This window comes from Protopterus annectens, chromosome 3.part0 (assembly GCF_019279795.1).
Source record: "Protopterus annectens isolate FY-2018-M chromosome 3.part0, PAN1.0, whole genome shotgun sequence".
Classification (NCBI taxonomy): Eukaryota; Metazoa; Chordata; order Ceratodontiformes; family Protopteridae; genus Protopterus; species Protopterus annectens.
This window is the reverse complement of record NC_056731.1, coordinates 720,714,399-720,732,248: the sequence shown is the minus strand read 5'-3', so window position 1 is coordinate 720,732,248 and position 17,850 is coordinate 720,714,399. Positions and strand designations below refer to the sequence as shown.

General features: G+C 39.9%; 1 protein-coding gene across 1 annotated transcript in view; it reads right to left on the bottom strand.

Moving 5' to 3' along the window:
• The window catches only part of LOC122796911 (ATP-binding cassette sub-family A member 13-like), a 3,979,956-nt gene that overhangs the window by 1,541,730 nt on the left and 2,420,376 nt on the right, over positions 1 to 17,850 (bottom strand). Inside the window, exon 30 of the mRNA XM_044065669.1 lies at positions 774 to 1,015. Within this exon, the coding sequence (XP_043921604.1) occupies positions 774 to 1,015 (242 nt within the window). The remainder of the gene's footprint in view (positions 1 to 773; positions 1,016 to 17,850) is intronic.

The following is a 17,850-nucleotide window of genomic DNA, read 5'->3' as shown; positions in this document are numbered from 1 at the left end:
CACTTAGATCGATCTACCGAATGGGCCAGTCTATTCTCCACCCTTTCTTAGACTACCAGGGAGCTGCTCATGTAATCTCTTTGTTGCAAAACATCTTTAACATCTTTGTCCACCTCTTTGGGACAATAGCCTCTAGAAACAAGGCCAGAGGAAAAATTACTCATCTCATCATTGAAAACCATGTTGTCCGTATAAAGTCTCGATGTCCTAATGCCCTGTCTTTTAACTATGTTATGGAAAACAAATCGGGGGTGCATGCTATCCTTGGCTAATAAACAATTCTTCCAACATGATTTTCTAAAAACTTTAGTGCTAATGTGATTAGACATATCACATTGCACTTGAATATCTAGAAAGTCAATTTCTGTATCAGAAAATGTAAGAAATGTAAGAAATGTGTGGTTGATTCTAAATAAGAAACAAATTCACCCAGAGCTTCTGTGGTGCCTGTCCATAATAAAAAGACATCATCCACAAAATGTGAATAAAAAATAAGAAATTGCTTCCATCCATTATCACGTTTGAATAACACCTCCTCTTCCCAATGAGCAAGCACTAAATTAGCATATGAATTGGCGCAGGGTGTGCCCATGCCCACCCCCCAATGTCAGTACATTACACAGTAATCCATCCAGTCCTTAGACAAATTGCTCAGTGGAAAATATGACACCTAACTATCCAAATCATGTGAATAAACAAGGGTTAAAAGACCAGATGAGGTTAGAAACACATTTCATGAATTCAGTCGAAAAAATAAGGACCTGTATTTCTGCAGGATATCCATATGTAGAGTAAGTCGTACTATGAGGCATATGCTGCCCTCTAGTGCCATCGCCAAAAATATCCATCCAAGAAAGTCCATCTGGAAGGGACTCAAATAAGAGTCTATTCCATATCTGCTTGTTAAGTCAAATTTCATCTGGTTGTAAGACAGTTGTATTAACCCATGGCCGAGGCAGAATGGAGGGAAGATAATGAAGGCATACTGCAGGCTGCTGTATACTTGATGCAAACCCTAGAAAAGTAAACATGAGCTTAGAATTTAGTTGTACTTCTTTAATACACTTAGGTAATTATACTCATGCAGATAATATATATATATATATATATATATATATATATATATATATATATATATATATACACAAAAAAGGATATGTAACTTTCTGCCACATAGTCACAGATATGACCTGCTTCAGATTTTGCAAACTGCTCCAAAAAGATACTGTAAATTACCTGTAAATGTGAAGACATACCTTGATATTTACTTTTTTTATAAATATACATGCAGATATTTCAGGCATGGGCAGTAATGCCCTTCTAGCCTACTAATATACAAAAGCAATCTTTCCCATAATAAGTGTCCATGATAATTTAGTCCTCACATCAGCTACTCTGTCAGATAGCCAATTAGTGCTCCCATTTCTAGATAATCTCCAACACAGGTTGCCTTCTGTGTGGAGTCTGCATGTCCTCCCTGTGGTCGATTGAAGCTTAAAGACATGCAGGTAGGTGCGTGTGTGAATGGGTGTGCCTTCCTTGAAGGTTGGGCATTGGGCTGGCACCTCGGCACTGTAAAAATCTACTGCCAATCATTAGTGGACCGGAGTTCTGCTGTGGCGACCCCTAACCGGGAAAAGCCGAAAGAAGACAGATTGTCTGATGATTCTTTACTAATCACTGACAACTGCAAACATTCCCAGAGGTAGTGTCTAAATGTCCTATATTCCTGAATAAGGTCAACTTTAAAATAACAATACAAAGCACTGTACATGAATATGTTGAATAGGATGGGACCTAGTATAAATGTTTGTGGGACACCAATAGTTACTTTGCTTCAGAGGTATATTAAGAGTTTCTGGTTTGAGACACTTTGATAAGCCTATGAAAATAGTGGAGGCTAGGCTTCCAGCATTTCTGTGGATGTAGACAATTTTAACAAAATTTAGCAAAGCAGTAGATGTGCTGTGAGAAGGAAGAAAACCATGCTGGGCTGAAGACAGACACTGATTATTTATTAGATAGTTGGGAAGTTACTGTACTTAGGAATAAATATATTTTTAACATTTTGATGGGACAATAAAATGGTAACTGGCATATTATTTGAAAGATCTGTATTGATTCTACCATTGTGCAGTGGAATAATAAATTCATTTTTCCATAGTGAGTTGACTTTATTTTTGCATATGGATCGATTTATCAGAACTAAACTTAGATATGTAGTAACTCCAGGTATTATTTAAGATATTTGCCAGGTAAGTTACCAAAGGCAGTTGTAGTAGGCTTTAATGTTTTTGAGATATTTTTAACAGTATCTGTAGAAGCTGAAGGAAGTTATTTGATTGAGAATGGATATCAATAGCTTGGTTAGTCACCCAGTCGGTTAATGCCTGCACTGTCTGTATAAAGGGGGTACCAAATTGGTTGGCTATAGTATCATTTTGTTTCTGTGCATTTGCTACTGGCTGTGTACTGTACCTTGTCGTGGATTTAAAAGTTTATTCATGGAGGCACTGAACAGTTTTAGATTATTAGTGTGTATGTTTTGACTGGCTGAGTAATAGGCTTTCTTATATTTGCTGATTCATTGTTTTGTTAGGATTCTTAGTTGTTATATGCTAGTAAAGTAGGAGCTGTTTTATTTTTGTCCAGACATTCCATGCTTTGTTTTTTTGTCTTTTTGTTACATGAATTGTTTAGTTGCTAAGGATAGCCGTGGGGCAGAGGTTGGCTTTGACTCTTTTTATTCTTGGGGGCTGGTGTGTTTAGAACAACTAGGATGATTTTACTGAACTCAGAGACAGCATCATCTATGGGGATAGTCTTTGGTGACTCCTATTGAAGGAGATATAGTGTATTAATAAAAGTGCCTTTGGAAAACTAGCATGTTTTCTTACCAGACTGCAATGATGTGTTTTAGGGCTGTTTCTTTGGTAGCTGATGGTATAGATCGGTAAGTGATCTTGTTGCTGTGATCATAATTTGGATTAATTTGTAGAGATATTGGTTGGATTGCTATATTGTAAGGTTTGTCAATTTATATTAAAATTACCCATTATTGTGGTTTCAAGAGTGATTTTTCAGGAGGCTCAGCAGAGGATATCTTCCAGTGCATTAGCATTGTTACCTGCTGGTATGTATATACCCATGGTTGTGGCTGTCTTGTGAGCATTTAGTTTTAGCATACTTAGTAGGGTTTCCAGTTTAAAGGGTGTTGTCAGGATGGAGGGATAGAGGGAGATACCAAGTGTGTTTTTGTTGAACACAGTGACACCGCCAGCTTTTTTTGCTGGCTCTGTCTAATCTAATAATATAGAGAAAACGCACTGAAATTCACAGAAAAACAAAACCACAATGGCCAAAGAATCCCAAATGTTCACAATTTAATAAGACTTGGAGCCTCGGCAAGAGAGCCTTCCAAGACTAAAATACATCAAACACACAGCAAATTAAATAACCATACCAATATCGATTAAACAATTAAAAAAACAATTAAACAATTAAATTACCATCACTAAATTATATACCTCTAGTTACATTCCTTGTTAAGCCGAAAGGTCTCTAAAGTGCTATATTTCAAAATAAAAAAGTTTCTTTTTTTAAAAGTTTACCCTTTAAATTAACACATTCCCCCAAGCCTGCTTCAACTTTTTTCTTTGGCCATTGTGGTTTTGTTAATCTGATAATATAGCCTGGTGGGGCAATTTCTTCATTTTTTGTTTCCTGGCAGAGTCAGGTTTCTGTGGCAACAATGATGACTGGCATGTGTAGTACTATCCTTGCATGCACATCAGGTAGTTTGTTAGAAATACTTTCTAAGGTAGTATAGTATATATGAAATCCAGGGTTGGACTGTGTTTCTGTTCGTAGCAGTTAAGGAGCTGATGGGGATATACTATCTGGTGACTGAATATTCTAAGTTGGGCCCGAGTTTGGGTGATGTCACAGCTAAGATTTATGGTTACAGAGGTATGATGGCATGAATAGATGCCTTTTTTGCTTGATTTTATGTTTAATACCAAATTTGTATGCAAATGGCTGTTGACTTCAATAATTGTGCTTGAGCAGTAGGATGTATGAGCACTGATATAGTTAAGGTGTGATTGGGAGATGAGGTTCAGAAGCATTTTGCTTGCAGGGCACAATATAAGAGTTTTATTAGAATTATGAGAGTAACAGATGTTGAGAAGATGTTAAGTGTGCATGTCGGAGAAGGTGTAGATGCTACACCAAACCAGAATGTGCTCTGCATTGATTTTCTAAGTGACCAGACATGACTGCAAACACAAATGTCATGCATGTGCCCTTCTCATTGTAGTACATATGCACTGTAGTAACTTTAACATCAGAGTGGCATAAAACATTGTATATACTGTGTCTGGTGTATTACATTTCAGTTATACACACACACACACACACACACACACACACACACACACACACACACACACACACACACACACACACACACACACACACACACACACACACACACACACACACTCATACACACACATACACACACACACACACACACACACACACACACACACACACACACACACACACACACACACACACACACACAGCATATAGCTATACAATTGGTGTGACTTTGGCCTACTACTATGCAATGCAGCATACCACTATATTACTCTTTCTCTACAAAAGATACAATGCAAACTGTGTGAGATCTGTCTTTGCTGACTCTAGGAAAGATCTAAACTATACTTGTGCCTGTGCTGTCATTTCCTGAAAGTTTCTCTGCAATATGTTACATGAATAGGTTAATTTTAAGCAGCAAATGGGATAAGTGGCCAGGCTTAAAATGGTCGGCAAGACCAGTTAGTCTACGTCTAACCTATGAATCTGTGAACCTGTGTAGCAAATAACTGTACAAAAACATGGTTACTAGATGCAGACAGCCTACAGTCCAGCACAACTTGCAATATATCTGTCATAAATCTGCATGTGCCTTTGTAAGCTACTCTCCCTCTTTCTCTCACACTAGGTGCACACATTCTGATTTTGCCAGGCTCATCAATAGCAATGCTCATTGCAATGCCATAATGAATGTGAACCTTTTTTTCATGAATGAAAATATGCTTGAATCCTATTTTCAGACTTACAATATTGTGTTCCATTTCTTATCATGTAGTTTACATGCTGACAGTGATACTGGTGAAATTTAGAGTTAAGGATAAATTTCATTACCTGACATTGCGTGAACTCAGAATTTGTGTAAGCAGCATGGCAGGAGAGTAGGAGTGCAAGAGTCCTGCCAAAATACTTATTTTATTTTATTTGTTTTATGTAGACTAGTTGGGAGCAAGCTATTCTGTTTCATTGTTTTTTGAGAGCGATTACATACTGCTATACGACCTGATGTACATACTCAAGAACTGCACATTTGCCTCCAATAATAGTACATGTGCAAAATAAAATTTGCAAGTGGTATCATCATGCAGGGTGAATTCACAGACTTATGGAGTAATGTCATAATATGGGACAAATGAGAAAACACACAAGGGTACTCAGAAGGTACCCCAGCCAGGAACAGGATCACAGAACAAAGAGACAAGGAAGCAGTAGTACCACTGTGCTGTCCTCTCCAAATACATATCCCATAATGCTGGAAGAGATACATTGTCATCACACAAATACAGCAGGAAAACATTTAGCTATAGACCTACTTATGTAGACAGCACATAGCAGCAGTGTAGTGTCAACCACTGACATCTCAGTAGCAATACTCTCAACTTTAAGTATTTGCCCCACACACTTTATCCTAAGGCAGATACCTGAAGGTGGAAAAGGAAGGCAACATACTTGTAGGAAGCAATACTCCCAGACATTCAGTGTTCCACATTACATGGGTACAAGCAGTAAACACTTGCAATTAATATATTGTGCATGCTTAGAAGATAGATTTTTACACTCAGCTAATCGAAGGAAGGACACTCAGCAAACTCGGAGCTATAATATATAACATTAAGTATCCTGTTTTTTTTATTTTGTTCTTTATTTCTTTGTTATTTATAGCACTTTGTGTACTGTGTATTTTTCTAGCTAGTTTCACTGTGTGTGAGGTATTAACTGGAAATTGTTCCAAGCAGTGGCGATATTTGTAGAATTTCCATATTCAGGCTTGTATTTTGGCCTAGTGTTTGTGGAGGCTGTGTGTCTGAGCACATATTCAGGGACATCTTGGTTTAGCCAAAGCCATCAGGCATTTCAGTGAGAGAGAATTGTTTGAGGTCATTGGCTGACTGAAGTCACCTGGACTACAGATTAGACTAAGCACCTCATTGGTTCTTTTGAGATTTCTTTCTTAAAAGCTGTCTCAGGTTTCAACTTTCTGTTACCTAAGAAACTCAGTTGTGAGTGTTCTGCCATTTTACACTCAGCTAATCGAAGGAAGGACACTCAGCAAACTCTGAGCTATAATATATAACATTAAGTATCCTGTTTTTTGGTTATTTTGTTCTTTATTTCTTTGTTATTTATAGCACTTTGTGTACTGTGTATTTTTCTAGCTAGTTTCACTGTGTGTGAGGTATTAATTGGAAATTGTCCACTTTTGTTAAGCATCTGTTGGGTTGTTTATTTCTGATAACTTGTTGCAGTTAAACTCTTTTTTCTAGAGGCTCCTTTAGCTGTTTAAAACTTTCATTTAAAGGCTCACTGCTGCTTTCCAGCTGGAAGATACATTTCTGCAGTTGTTCCAAGTAGTGGGGATATTTGTAGCATTTCCATATTCAGGCTTGTATTTTGGCCTAGTGAAAAAAAAAATGATCTGCTTTTACTGTATTTGTGTTTCTTCCTACTTTAATTTGTTTTTGTGTCATCTTAAAAGTACTCAATTGAATTTATTACTGCTTGGTATAACTCATTCTAAGCCTTTTAGTTTAAGCACTTGGGCTTCAGACCAGTTGTTTTACATTAGGAAGGTTTGTGGTCTGCGCTGGAGTGGCAGAACTGGTAGCTTGCATCCTTTTAAGTTGGGAACTGCTGATTGAGGGCTCAGTGTCTGTTATTCTAAAAGTGTATTAATTCTGGTTTAAGCACTTGGGCTTCAGGGCAGTTATTTTACATTAGGAGGGTTTGTGGTCTGCACTCTTGTGGGAAGAGAGGCTGGACTCTGCCCTTCTGAGCTGGGAATTTCTGGTTAAAGGCTTATAGTGCCTGCATATTTGAACTGCTTCTTACTGAAATTGGTGCACCTTGTTTGCTGTAGCATAGACTAGATCCAGCCCTGCTGAATCTAGCTTTGTTTGTATAACTTGAGCACTAATCCAGGCATTCTTTAAAGTATTCAATTGTATTTATTACTGCTTGGTAGTAACTTGATTAAAGTGCAGCTATCATTCTAAGTCTTTTGGATTAAGCACTTGGGCTCCAGACCAGTTGTTTTACATTAGGAAGGTTTGTGGCCTGCACTGTGGTGGCAGGACAGGTAGCTTACATCCTTCTAAGTTGGGAACTGCTGATTGAGGGCTCAGTGTCTGTTATTCTAAAAGTGTATTAGTTCTGGTTTAAGCACTTGGGCTACAGGCCAGTTATTTTACATTAAGAGGGTTCGTGGTCTGCACTCTTGTGGGAGGAGTGGCTGGACTATGCCCTTCTGAGCTGGGAATTTCTGGTTAAAGGCTTATAGTGCCTGCATATTTGAACTGCTTCTTACTGTAATTGGTACACCTTGTTTGCTGTAGCATAGACTAGATGCAGGCCTGCTGAATCTAGCTTTGTTTGTATGCTTGTTGTTTGTTTGCTTGTTATTTCCCTGAAAAGCTAATTCCACCTGAAACGCGGCTTTTCAGCACTTCTGTGGATCCCTAGTGATATCTGCATTGCTTACTGTACTTATTTCCTTGTTTCACTTGAAAGAAAGTTACTGTTTGTCGTTTTTGCATTTAAGTTACCTGTAGCACATTGCATTTAAGTTACCTGGCACTTGCTCACTAAAGCAATTATATAAGTCAGCACTAAAAAAATTAAAAGCGCTACACCCTCACAAACTCCCCTTGTGTACATTGTTCCACATTGGCCCTTTTTTTCAATTATAAAGGAATTCCCAATACTATTCTAGCATGTCCAAAGGTCAGTTGTCAATCTCCTCCCTGGTCCAGCTGGTGAATCTGAGAATCTTGAGGCAATGTTACAACTGCCTCATGTACACAGACAACCCTCTCCTCCTCCCAACAAATTCCATCACATGTGAGAGATGCAACCATATAGCCAAACTGGAGGCTAAGCTCTCTCAACTCAGTACTGGCGTAACCAGTCAGGAGGAGAAGAAAACCACACTCACTACAATTCTAGTCTCAAATAGACCTACCACGACAGCAAACCAAACACATAAACACACAAAAACTTACTCGGAGGCTCTAAATACAAATCTGCCTAAGCAGTAGATACCTCCAAAGCAGACACCCAAGCAACCGCTACCCCAAAACAAAACATGTGCAACACATAGCTCACAAACCCAGTGTGCCGAACAGTCACAGCCCTTAAGGCTAAACAACACACCTGTTACACTTGCAATTGGTGACTCTATCATCAGGCACACTGACGTCGCGCTCACCAGCCTGAACAAGGAGAAGGTCATGGTGAGCTGCCTGTCGGGCCCTAGGATCCACCACATAACACAAGCACTCAGGTCACTCCAAGGCAAGTACATATATGACTCAGTCATTGTCCATGCTGGTGTGAATGGCCTGAGATGTACCTCCCTGGACTACATGAAAAGAGACATAGAGGAGCACTCTGAGCATGTATCCCAGGCCCGTATGACAATGACCTTGAGTATCATCTTACCCTCACCAAGAATGATGCCACAATATGAAGACAAGATGATCAATTTCAACAATTGGCTTAAGTATTGATGTCATTCAAAGGGGATCCAATGCCTGTCAGCCTGGGATGACATGCTCGACAAGTCACGATGCTTCGCTAGGGACGGCTTGCACCTGTCACCTCTGGTCTTTCGGATATTGGCAAAGGCTCTTGCTACCCCCATAGTGCCTTTTTTAGGCAAGGCTCAAAAGACAAACCCACCTCCATAGGTATCACAAGGGATAAGAAACTAAGAGTAATGCTACTCAACGCCAGAAGTCTAAACCTCAAGATGCATGCACTCGAAACTCTCCTTAGCATGGAGAACATTGATATCTGTGCAGTAACAGAAACCTGGCTCAAGGCTCCTGAGAGCACCCCAGCACTACCAGGTTAAACCTCATACCATGCTTTTCAGCCCCAAAACTTGGACCAAACCACAAAAGGAGGGGGAGTATCAATATTTGTCAAAGAAACCCACACCTCCAGGTTGGTGGCACAGCACGAAGCATCTGAGACTATCCATGTGCAACTAACAGTGGGTAAAACTGCCTTCCAGTTAATAGCCTGCTACAGACCACCCTCCCAAACCCAGGAACCCCACTCGGCCTTCCTGAGAACACTGGAAAATATGAAGGTCTCTCCAAACACCATTATATTGGGCGACTTCAACTACCCAAACATAGACTGGGAGCATTACTCTAGCTCCAACACCCTAGCCCAAAGGTTCCTAGAATTTATAAACTCAAATGCTATGGAACAACTTGTTACCACTCCCACAAGAGGGGAAAACATACTGGACCTGATCATCTCCAACATGGGGACTCTATGCTCCAGACCAGAAGTGTATTCCTCACTGGTAAGATCAGACCATAAACTAATCTCACTGGATATTCACATCCCGACCCCACCCCCTGCCCAGAAAACCACAGTGAAAAATTTCTCTAAAGCAAATTTCACACTCCTCAAAACTGAGGTGGAATCCTTCAAAGCCCCCGGGCCTGTGGAAAATATGGCCCAGACCACAGAATCCTTTATAAACGCATTCTATGAACACCTTCAGGAATGCATGGATCATGCAATCCCAAATAAAACCAAGACCCAATCCTCCAAAGGCAGACATCCTGTCTGGTGGACCCCAGCCATAAACAAACTATACAATAGAAGGAGGAAGCTACTACATGATAGAGCAAAATCCCAAAAAGGGAATGCATCTCTGATCAGTATTAGCAAAAAACTACGGGCACTCATAAAATCGTCTAAGGCCAGCTTTGAGAGAAAAATTGCACAGGACACTAAGGATAATCACAAGGCTTTCTTTAATTATGTTAGGAACCTGGGTGGGAATTCCCAGATATGCTCAGAATTAATCCAAAATGACAAAAAATACACCAAACCCACAGACATTGCCAACATCCTAGCTGACAGGTTCAGCGCAAACCCCCCCCCCTCCCCACCAAAAGGGTAAATATCTATCCCAGCAGAGTGCTGCCCCCCTGACATCTCAGATGCTCAGGTAAGAGCCGCCCTCTCCAAAGCAAAAAACACAGCATCAATGGGACCAGACGGTGTCCCGGCTGCATCCTACATGAACTCCAAGAAAAGCTAAACCCAAACATAAAACTACTGTTCAATCTCAGCCTTACTACAGGATATGTACCCAAAGAGTGGCATACAGCAACAGTGGTCCCTCTCCACAAAGGTGGTGCCTCAATGGATCCTGGAAACTATCGCCCCATAAGCCTGACTAGCTTGGTCTGCAAAGCTATGGAAAGGATCATCATGGACCTCATAAATAAAGATATTGGGGACCTACAGACACTGGATCCTACCCAGTTTGGCTTTGTTAATGGCAGACCCTGCCTCTTAAACCTGGTCAATTTCTTTGAAACCGTCACCAAGGCCATTGATGAGGGGAAGGTGGTCCACACAGCCTACCTGGACCTCACAAAAGCCTTCGATACAATACCCCACTCGGGCATTATAGATAAGCTCACCAGCCTAAATATAAACTCCTATGTCACTAGATGGGTTGCAAACTGGCTCAAGGACAAAACCCACATGGTTAGAATTGCTGGAGCCATGTCAGACTCCAAACCAGTTACAAGTGGCGTCCCACAAGGCTCAGTCCTGGGACCTTTCTTGTTCGGTATATATTTCTCAGAGGTACAGGCCAACACGGAAGGACTGTGGCTGACCAAGTTCGTAGATGACTGCAAACTGGTGCCATAATCGACTCTCCAGCCGACACAAGCATCCTCCAAAAGGGCCTCATAGAAACAGACAACTGGTGCCAGAGCCATGGCCTCAAGCTAAATGCCAAAAAGTGTATAGTAATCCCCTTTGGCAAAAACAAAGTGCCCACAAATTACCACATAGGTGGTAATTCATTAAGTACAGAAGAAGTAATTAGGGACCTGGAGACAGAAGTTGATAGCAATCTCTCATTTAACAACCACGTGGCCAAAGTGGTTAGAAAAACATTTTATACAGCCCACCTAATCATGAAGGGATTCATATCTAGATCAGGGGAGGTCATTGTGCCTCTTTACTCATCCCTCATCAGGCCCATAATTGAGTACAATGCCCCTTTTGGGATGTACCTTACCAGACACCTGCAGCAACTGGAAAGACCCCAAAAGTACCTCACCAAGAGGATCAAAGGGCTCAAACAGATGCCATATGCTGCCCGGTTAAAGAAACTCCAGCTCTACTCAGTGGCATACAGCCTGCTCAGAGGCGATCTGTGCCTGATGTATAAAGCCATGTCCAACCCGGAATTAATGGACATGCTGCACCTCAGAAAATTCAAATCCCATCGAGCCACGTGCTCGAGAGACTTGAACCTCAGCACTGAAATAAATAGGACATGCTGGAGGGACAGATTCATAACCCAGAGGCTCCCTTCACTCTGGAATAAAATCCCAGTCCAGGTTAGGCAGAGTCCCTCATTGACTCTCTTCAAGAGGAATCTAGATGAGTGGATGGGAGATTGTAAGTTTACCCTGGGTATCACTTCTGTGTCACTGTTAGACAGAGGCACAGTATACTAACCTCGAAAAAGGGCATAGCAAAATTAATTTAAAATGGGTGGCGAAAGCCAAACACACTCTGGCTAGGCTTATAAATGCCCTAGGGCAGATAGCCTAGTATGAACCTATGAACCTATGAACCTATGAACCTATGAACAGCTGTATGAATTTGACAAGCCAAGCATCAACAGCTGTATACTGCTGTGCCTTCAGGTGGCTTGACCCTTGGATGACATACCTCTGCACCAATGAATAATATCTCAGCTCTGTGAGATAATACATTAGAGATGTAAACAGAAGACTTCTGGGATGGAAAAATACACACAGTATGACAGTATACAAAATGTAACTGTTGTATTTGATTTAACTAAATGGTTAAGCTAAACTAATTTAATCATTCAGATGAATTTTATCTTCACCACAGGACTACAAAGACTGCTAATATCTGGAACCAAATTAATGAGCAGCTGCTGTGTTGGTGGCTATGCTGTCATAGCTGACAGTGCCCTACCCATAGCAAACTGCTGTTATAGGATGCCTTGGCCCATTTGGAATTAGATTTGAAATCAGTGTCTGAAAGTTGAAAAAGTAAAGATGACAGTTCCGAGACCAGCAGTGTAGGAAGTGTTTGGATAACTTGCAGATAAAGACCATCATTTTCCTTTTATAGCCCCTAATTAATTGTCTTACTCCATTTTGCTGCATTTCAGAGTAAGATAGCTTAGTCTTGCCCATTGACAGGCCTGATCTCAGAACTGTGCTTTATAGATTTACAGCATTCAGGTGACTATATCTTCCCTCAGTCCTTGTATGTGCTTTACTCTGTATGTCAGTTTCATGCCATCTGCACTGATTTTCCAAAGTGTAATGACCAACTCCATGAGCAACATATGTTAACCATGACCATTATTCATGGCAGACAAGCATGTCTCCACCTCTGCTCATTGGAAAAGCTCTTTCTCTATGCAAAGCCTCCAAGAATATCCAGTTATCCTCCATAACTATATTTTTCATCTTTCTCAGTGGCGCACTGTCTTGTTAAATAACCATTTACTTATTTATTTCTTTGTAAATCAGATTACCTCTCAGCCGATCCCATTTACAGAAGGAAGCTAGGAGGAAATTCTTTGACAATCAGCAATGAAGCAAACAGAATATAATGACTGGACATTATTGCAAATCATGAGTTAAACGATTGAAAAAGACACATCTAAAAATATAAAAGTCTAGCAATCGGGGTTGAACAGATTGATTTTGAATACCTCTAAAGCAAACAGAACTTCTGTGAATATAATCAAACCTACACAATGAGCAAATCCTCTAATATTTTTGCCACACAAGAAATTAAATTCAGTGAGAGATATACTGCACTGCAAATGTGAATAGTGATGTTTTATTAAAAACAGGCAATGGTTTCTGAGTTCACCATACAAAACACTACAATATTTCTTATTTCCCTGAAATATAGAATTATGGAGTTGTTTAAGGTGATGGCCAATTGTGATTTTATGTATTATGCAGTTTACTTTCTGAAATCAGTAACTATGTTTAACTTAGCTCATTGTTATGTAGCTAAGGGATACATAATCTACTGAACTATCTTCTAAACAGGCAGCATAGCCTACTGAGATTTATTGGCAAGCAGCATATTAATATTGCAAGAACTGTGTATGCTAGGCTGTTATCCAGCTGCATATAAAATGTGCTATGATTACAAGTCAATAGGAACCCAGTCCACTCACATGCATCACATCTAGTGGCAAGAAGGATACACACAATGCTTGATTTGATGACAGATTTATCTGTATTCCACCAACATGAGGCATGACTGTTGGTGTAATGGATGCGTAGTAATAACCATGATACTGCAGTGAAACACACAAAAATGCAATACAGTCATATCTCTGTAAACATGTATTAAGACAGACCAGAAGCTCCCTGAACAGGTAATACCAGCTTCCATTAAACCTTCATTGTGTAGCATCCCACAGTTAATAGTGATGAATAGTAAATATAGGTCTTATCCACAAAGACCAGAGAAAGAATGCCAAAAATAAAAATGAATCCTTTTAAGTTTTTCTTTCCCTATTTTCTTAGGCATGAGGCATGCCAAGAAGGATTAGCATTTCATAATGTAGTGATAATACTCTCTCTCTCACACACATGACCATGTACAGTAGTAAACGATGTGTGTGCACGCATCTCCCAGCATAGTAACAGGAGAACATATGACCAGAGTTATCTTATAAGCTTCTATAGGAAGATAGGTTTCTTTAGAAATGGCTGTCAAATACAGAAATCTAGGTTGAAGTTGGCAGACATATCACACAAGTTCTATGCCTTGAGTACTAAATAGAGTAACAAATTAGCACCAGTCAATGTAAACATAATCCAGGATATAGATACACTACATGTCTGCAGTTCACTGGCCTGCTCTTTCGTTTGTTTTATATAGGTAAATTTATGCCAAGACAAGACAACTTTTACTGAACAAAGAAAAAGGCATGTCAGTGCAATACCACCATAGTTTGAGAATAACAGCGGCACCCTGTGACTGCAAAATTGGTAGGAAATTACCTCACAAAAACAATCACATCCAAGTATTTGTATATTCCCTGTTGAATGTTTATATAGGTAGCATAGGAAATGCATTTGCTGTTATGAAAGCAATTTATAAATGTGTTCTTCAACACAGTATCTACCAGATACCATATATCTCTACTGATAGCTTCTCACTCTTGGTAGTACCACCCTAAATAATTTCCTTGATTCAGACACATGTTTTGGAGGTCGTGGCTTCTAATGATGTAATGAGAAGCTATGACAATGGAGACATCATTCTGCTTCACATGATTGCTGGTGCCTATTTAAATCGAGGTGTTTGCAGTCATAATGAGTGTAAGAATGCAAAGTCAAAACTGTAGCGATTCTAATGTATTTCTGCTGACTTTGGTGAACCATCCGGAAACAAGTCAATTTAAAATGCTAATAATAAGGCCTGTTTCCCTCCCAGTAATCTTGCCCTGCCAGAGGCATGCATATATATATTTGTGGTACGCATAAATGTTTTGGCATATGAATAATTCTTGTACAAGATACCATGTTTTACATTGCTATCTTGGCACATCTTGTTTCCAAATGCTTTGCAGTTTCCTTTTTTTCTGTGGTATAATCTGGATGGTTAGCACTGTGCTGTCCTACATTTCTGTGCTGCATGAACCTAATTGTTTGTCACATTACTCCATCATAACACTGGCATGCCCTGTCCTGTTGATATGGTTCTGCAGCTCTGTAATACAGAGACTTATTATGGTGTTTTCTGCAAATGATGCCCTATCACCTGTTACCATTTTGGACTTATGATTATGCATTGCATTGCATATATCTCTGACTCATCCTTTCCTAGGACAGCATTTTGTTGTTCATGACCTCATCCTGGATAAGCCTGGGTTACAGCAACATATTTCTGCCATAATTAGGTGATTAACAGTCAGGTGAGGCATTGCTTGCTACCATACATGACTTTTCATTACTGAAGGCCAGCATAGTAGCTAAGAAGTATCCAACAAACATATGTCTGATGACATGGGATATTTTACAGGAATTATGGGAAGGACTATTATATGTTAGACAAAAACTTTGCAGATAGGACACAGGACACATAACAAGGCAAGTTTGGGATATCGCTATCAGCTACTGCATGAAATGTTTAATGCTCTATTTGCTGTCTAATGCAGCCTGAGCTTTATCATTTTACTGAAGATGGGATGTACATCACGCAGGTAGGAGAGTGGCTGTTGGCTGACAGCACCACTATATCAACTATACAATGACATCAAATGTCCCATGTGCATCTCTTTGAGGAACTCTCATCACTGTATATAGTTATCTTGTTTTACCCATATCATAAACCGATTTGCAAGACTAACTTTTGTTCTGTACGTCCTGTTTAAATTACTGTTACCATTAATATATTTATGGCTTGCACTTGTCCATTTTTTAATAAAAACAAAATAAACTTGCATGATGACTGTATACTTCAAGCCACACAAATAAAGAACTTTATTTAGTATACAGTTTAGTGCTTTTGTCTCTCAATTAAGACTTCTTCAGACCTCTGGACAGAGAAAGACTGAGCCTTAGAGCTGTTGTTTGTAGAAATGATAGATGGAATTGTTCTTTTTTTACTTGCTCAGGACACCACAGTGTGAAATGAATGAATCACCAAGGATTAGTATGCCACATTCTTCATTTTGGTGGCACACCAACTGTATCAGTGCAGTGCAAGGAGAACACTTAGTGGAGTGAGGTGCCCAGGATCAGTGAATGGCAGAAAAGACTGCAGCCTGTTCACTGGGTTACTAACAAAGGGGCAACAGAGAAATGAGGTCACCAAGTACAACAGCCAAGGGTAGTGTATGTAATGGGAGGAACAGGAAAGAATAAAGACTGGGAGAGGTACACAAAGTGTAATAGATTCTGTACAGTACATGTATATTGTGCTCCTGTTATAAATAGCACCGGTATATTGTATGGTGGATGGAGAAGTTTGCAATTACTTGTGTTAAATCTCATATAAATGTTTTGTAGTTTCAGGACTCACATTATCAAGTCTTAAGCTTCCAACAGGGAGCACTCTACAGATGTGTGTGTGTGTGTGTGTGTGTGTGTGTGTGTGTGTGTGTGTGTGTGTGTGTGTGTGTGTGTGTGTGTGTGTGTGCATGCACCTTTAGGGGACCATACCTCTCAACTGTACAGTTTTTTGCAGAATGTCCAAATGCTTGACTCATATTTTCTGTCCATTTTTCATAAAATTGTGGTTTTCTGGCAAATCAGTGGCAAATCATTAAAGAATAAAGATAGACCATAATGACAGATGTTTGAGTTTCAGACTTCATACCCTTCAGAAAATTCTTGCTAATGCCAAACCTGTTATTCTATCAACTTTCTAAGTTTGTAAGAACAATATTTAAAAATTGTTCCTATTTTTGGGCATTTGTGCCACTTTTATTTATTGTTTTGTCCAGATTTATTGCTCTAAGAGGTTAAGAGGTACTGTATGTAGGGGATGTGTAATGTATAGGTAGGTTGGTATGTGAGTTTTTTATACACACACACACACACACACACACACACACACACACACACACACACACACACACACACACACACACACACACACACACACACACACACATACACACACACACACACACACACACACACACACACACACACACACATACATACAAACACACAAATAAAGGAGATAGTTGCTGAACAGGCAAGAGGGAAAAACATGTGCTCATTGAAGGCTGTGGTAGCCGAGGCGCTAAGACACGATTTATAGATAGACAGACAAACATGTACCTGTTTATTTGTACTACGCAGGCAGTGGCGGCTTGTGCTATTGGACTGCAGGACTGCAGCCCCTCCAGCTAAAAGTAAAGAAAAAGAATAAAAAAAAAATATTTATTTGAAAAAAATACTGACTGGCTTAGTGGCTTCACTGGCTTGGCTAGAGCCTACCATAGATGCATGCAATTCTGACTGACTCGCTATGTTCTGGAACTCAAACTGTGTATGCGTGCTTGGAAATTTACGGGTTTTAAAAAAAATAGTTTCTCTCAATCCGGACTGCAGATAAACCAGTCTGGATTAATAAATGAAGGTTTACTGTACACATGCCCACAAGTCTATGCAGATTTGAAACCGCAGTGAATGGAAGGGGCTCGGACTGCCACTTCCGCAGTCACGTATGTGATGCGGCTGGATGGATGGGTACTGATTGGTTCACGGCTCTTGCTCTCTTCCCGTACTTTGCATGCTGGGAAAAAGAGAGTGAGTTGAGAAACAGCAGCAGTATGCTTTTTTTTTTTTTGGAGGCCTGGAGTTTGTTTAATTGGAGGAGTGAGGAGACTTGGAGGATAGTGGACACAGGCAGCAGAGTAGTGCACCTTGACCTGACTGGTGTAGAAGGAAG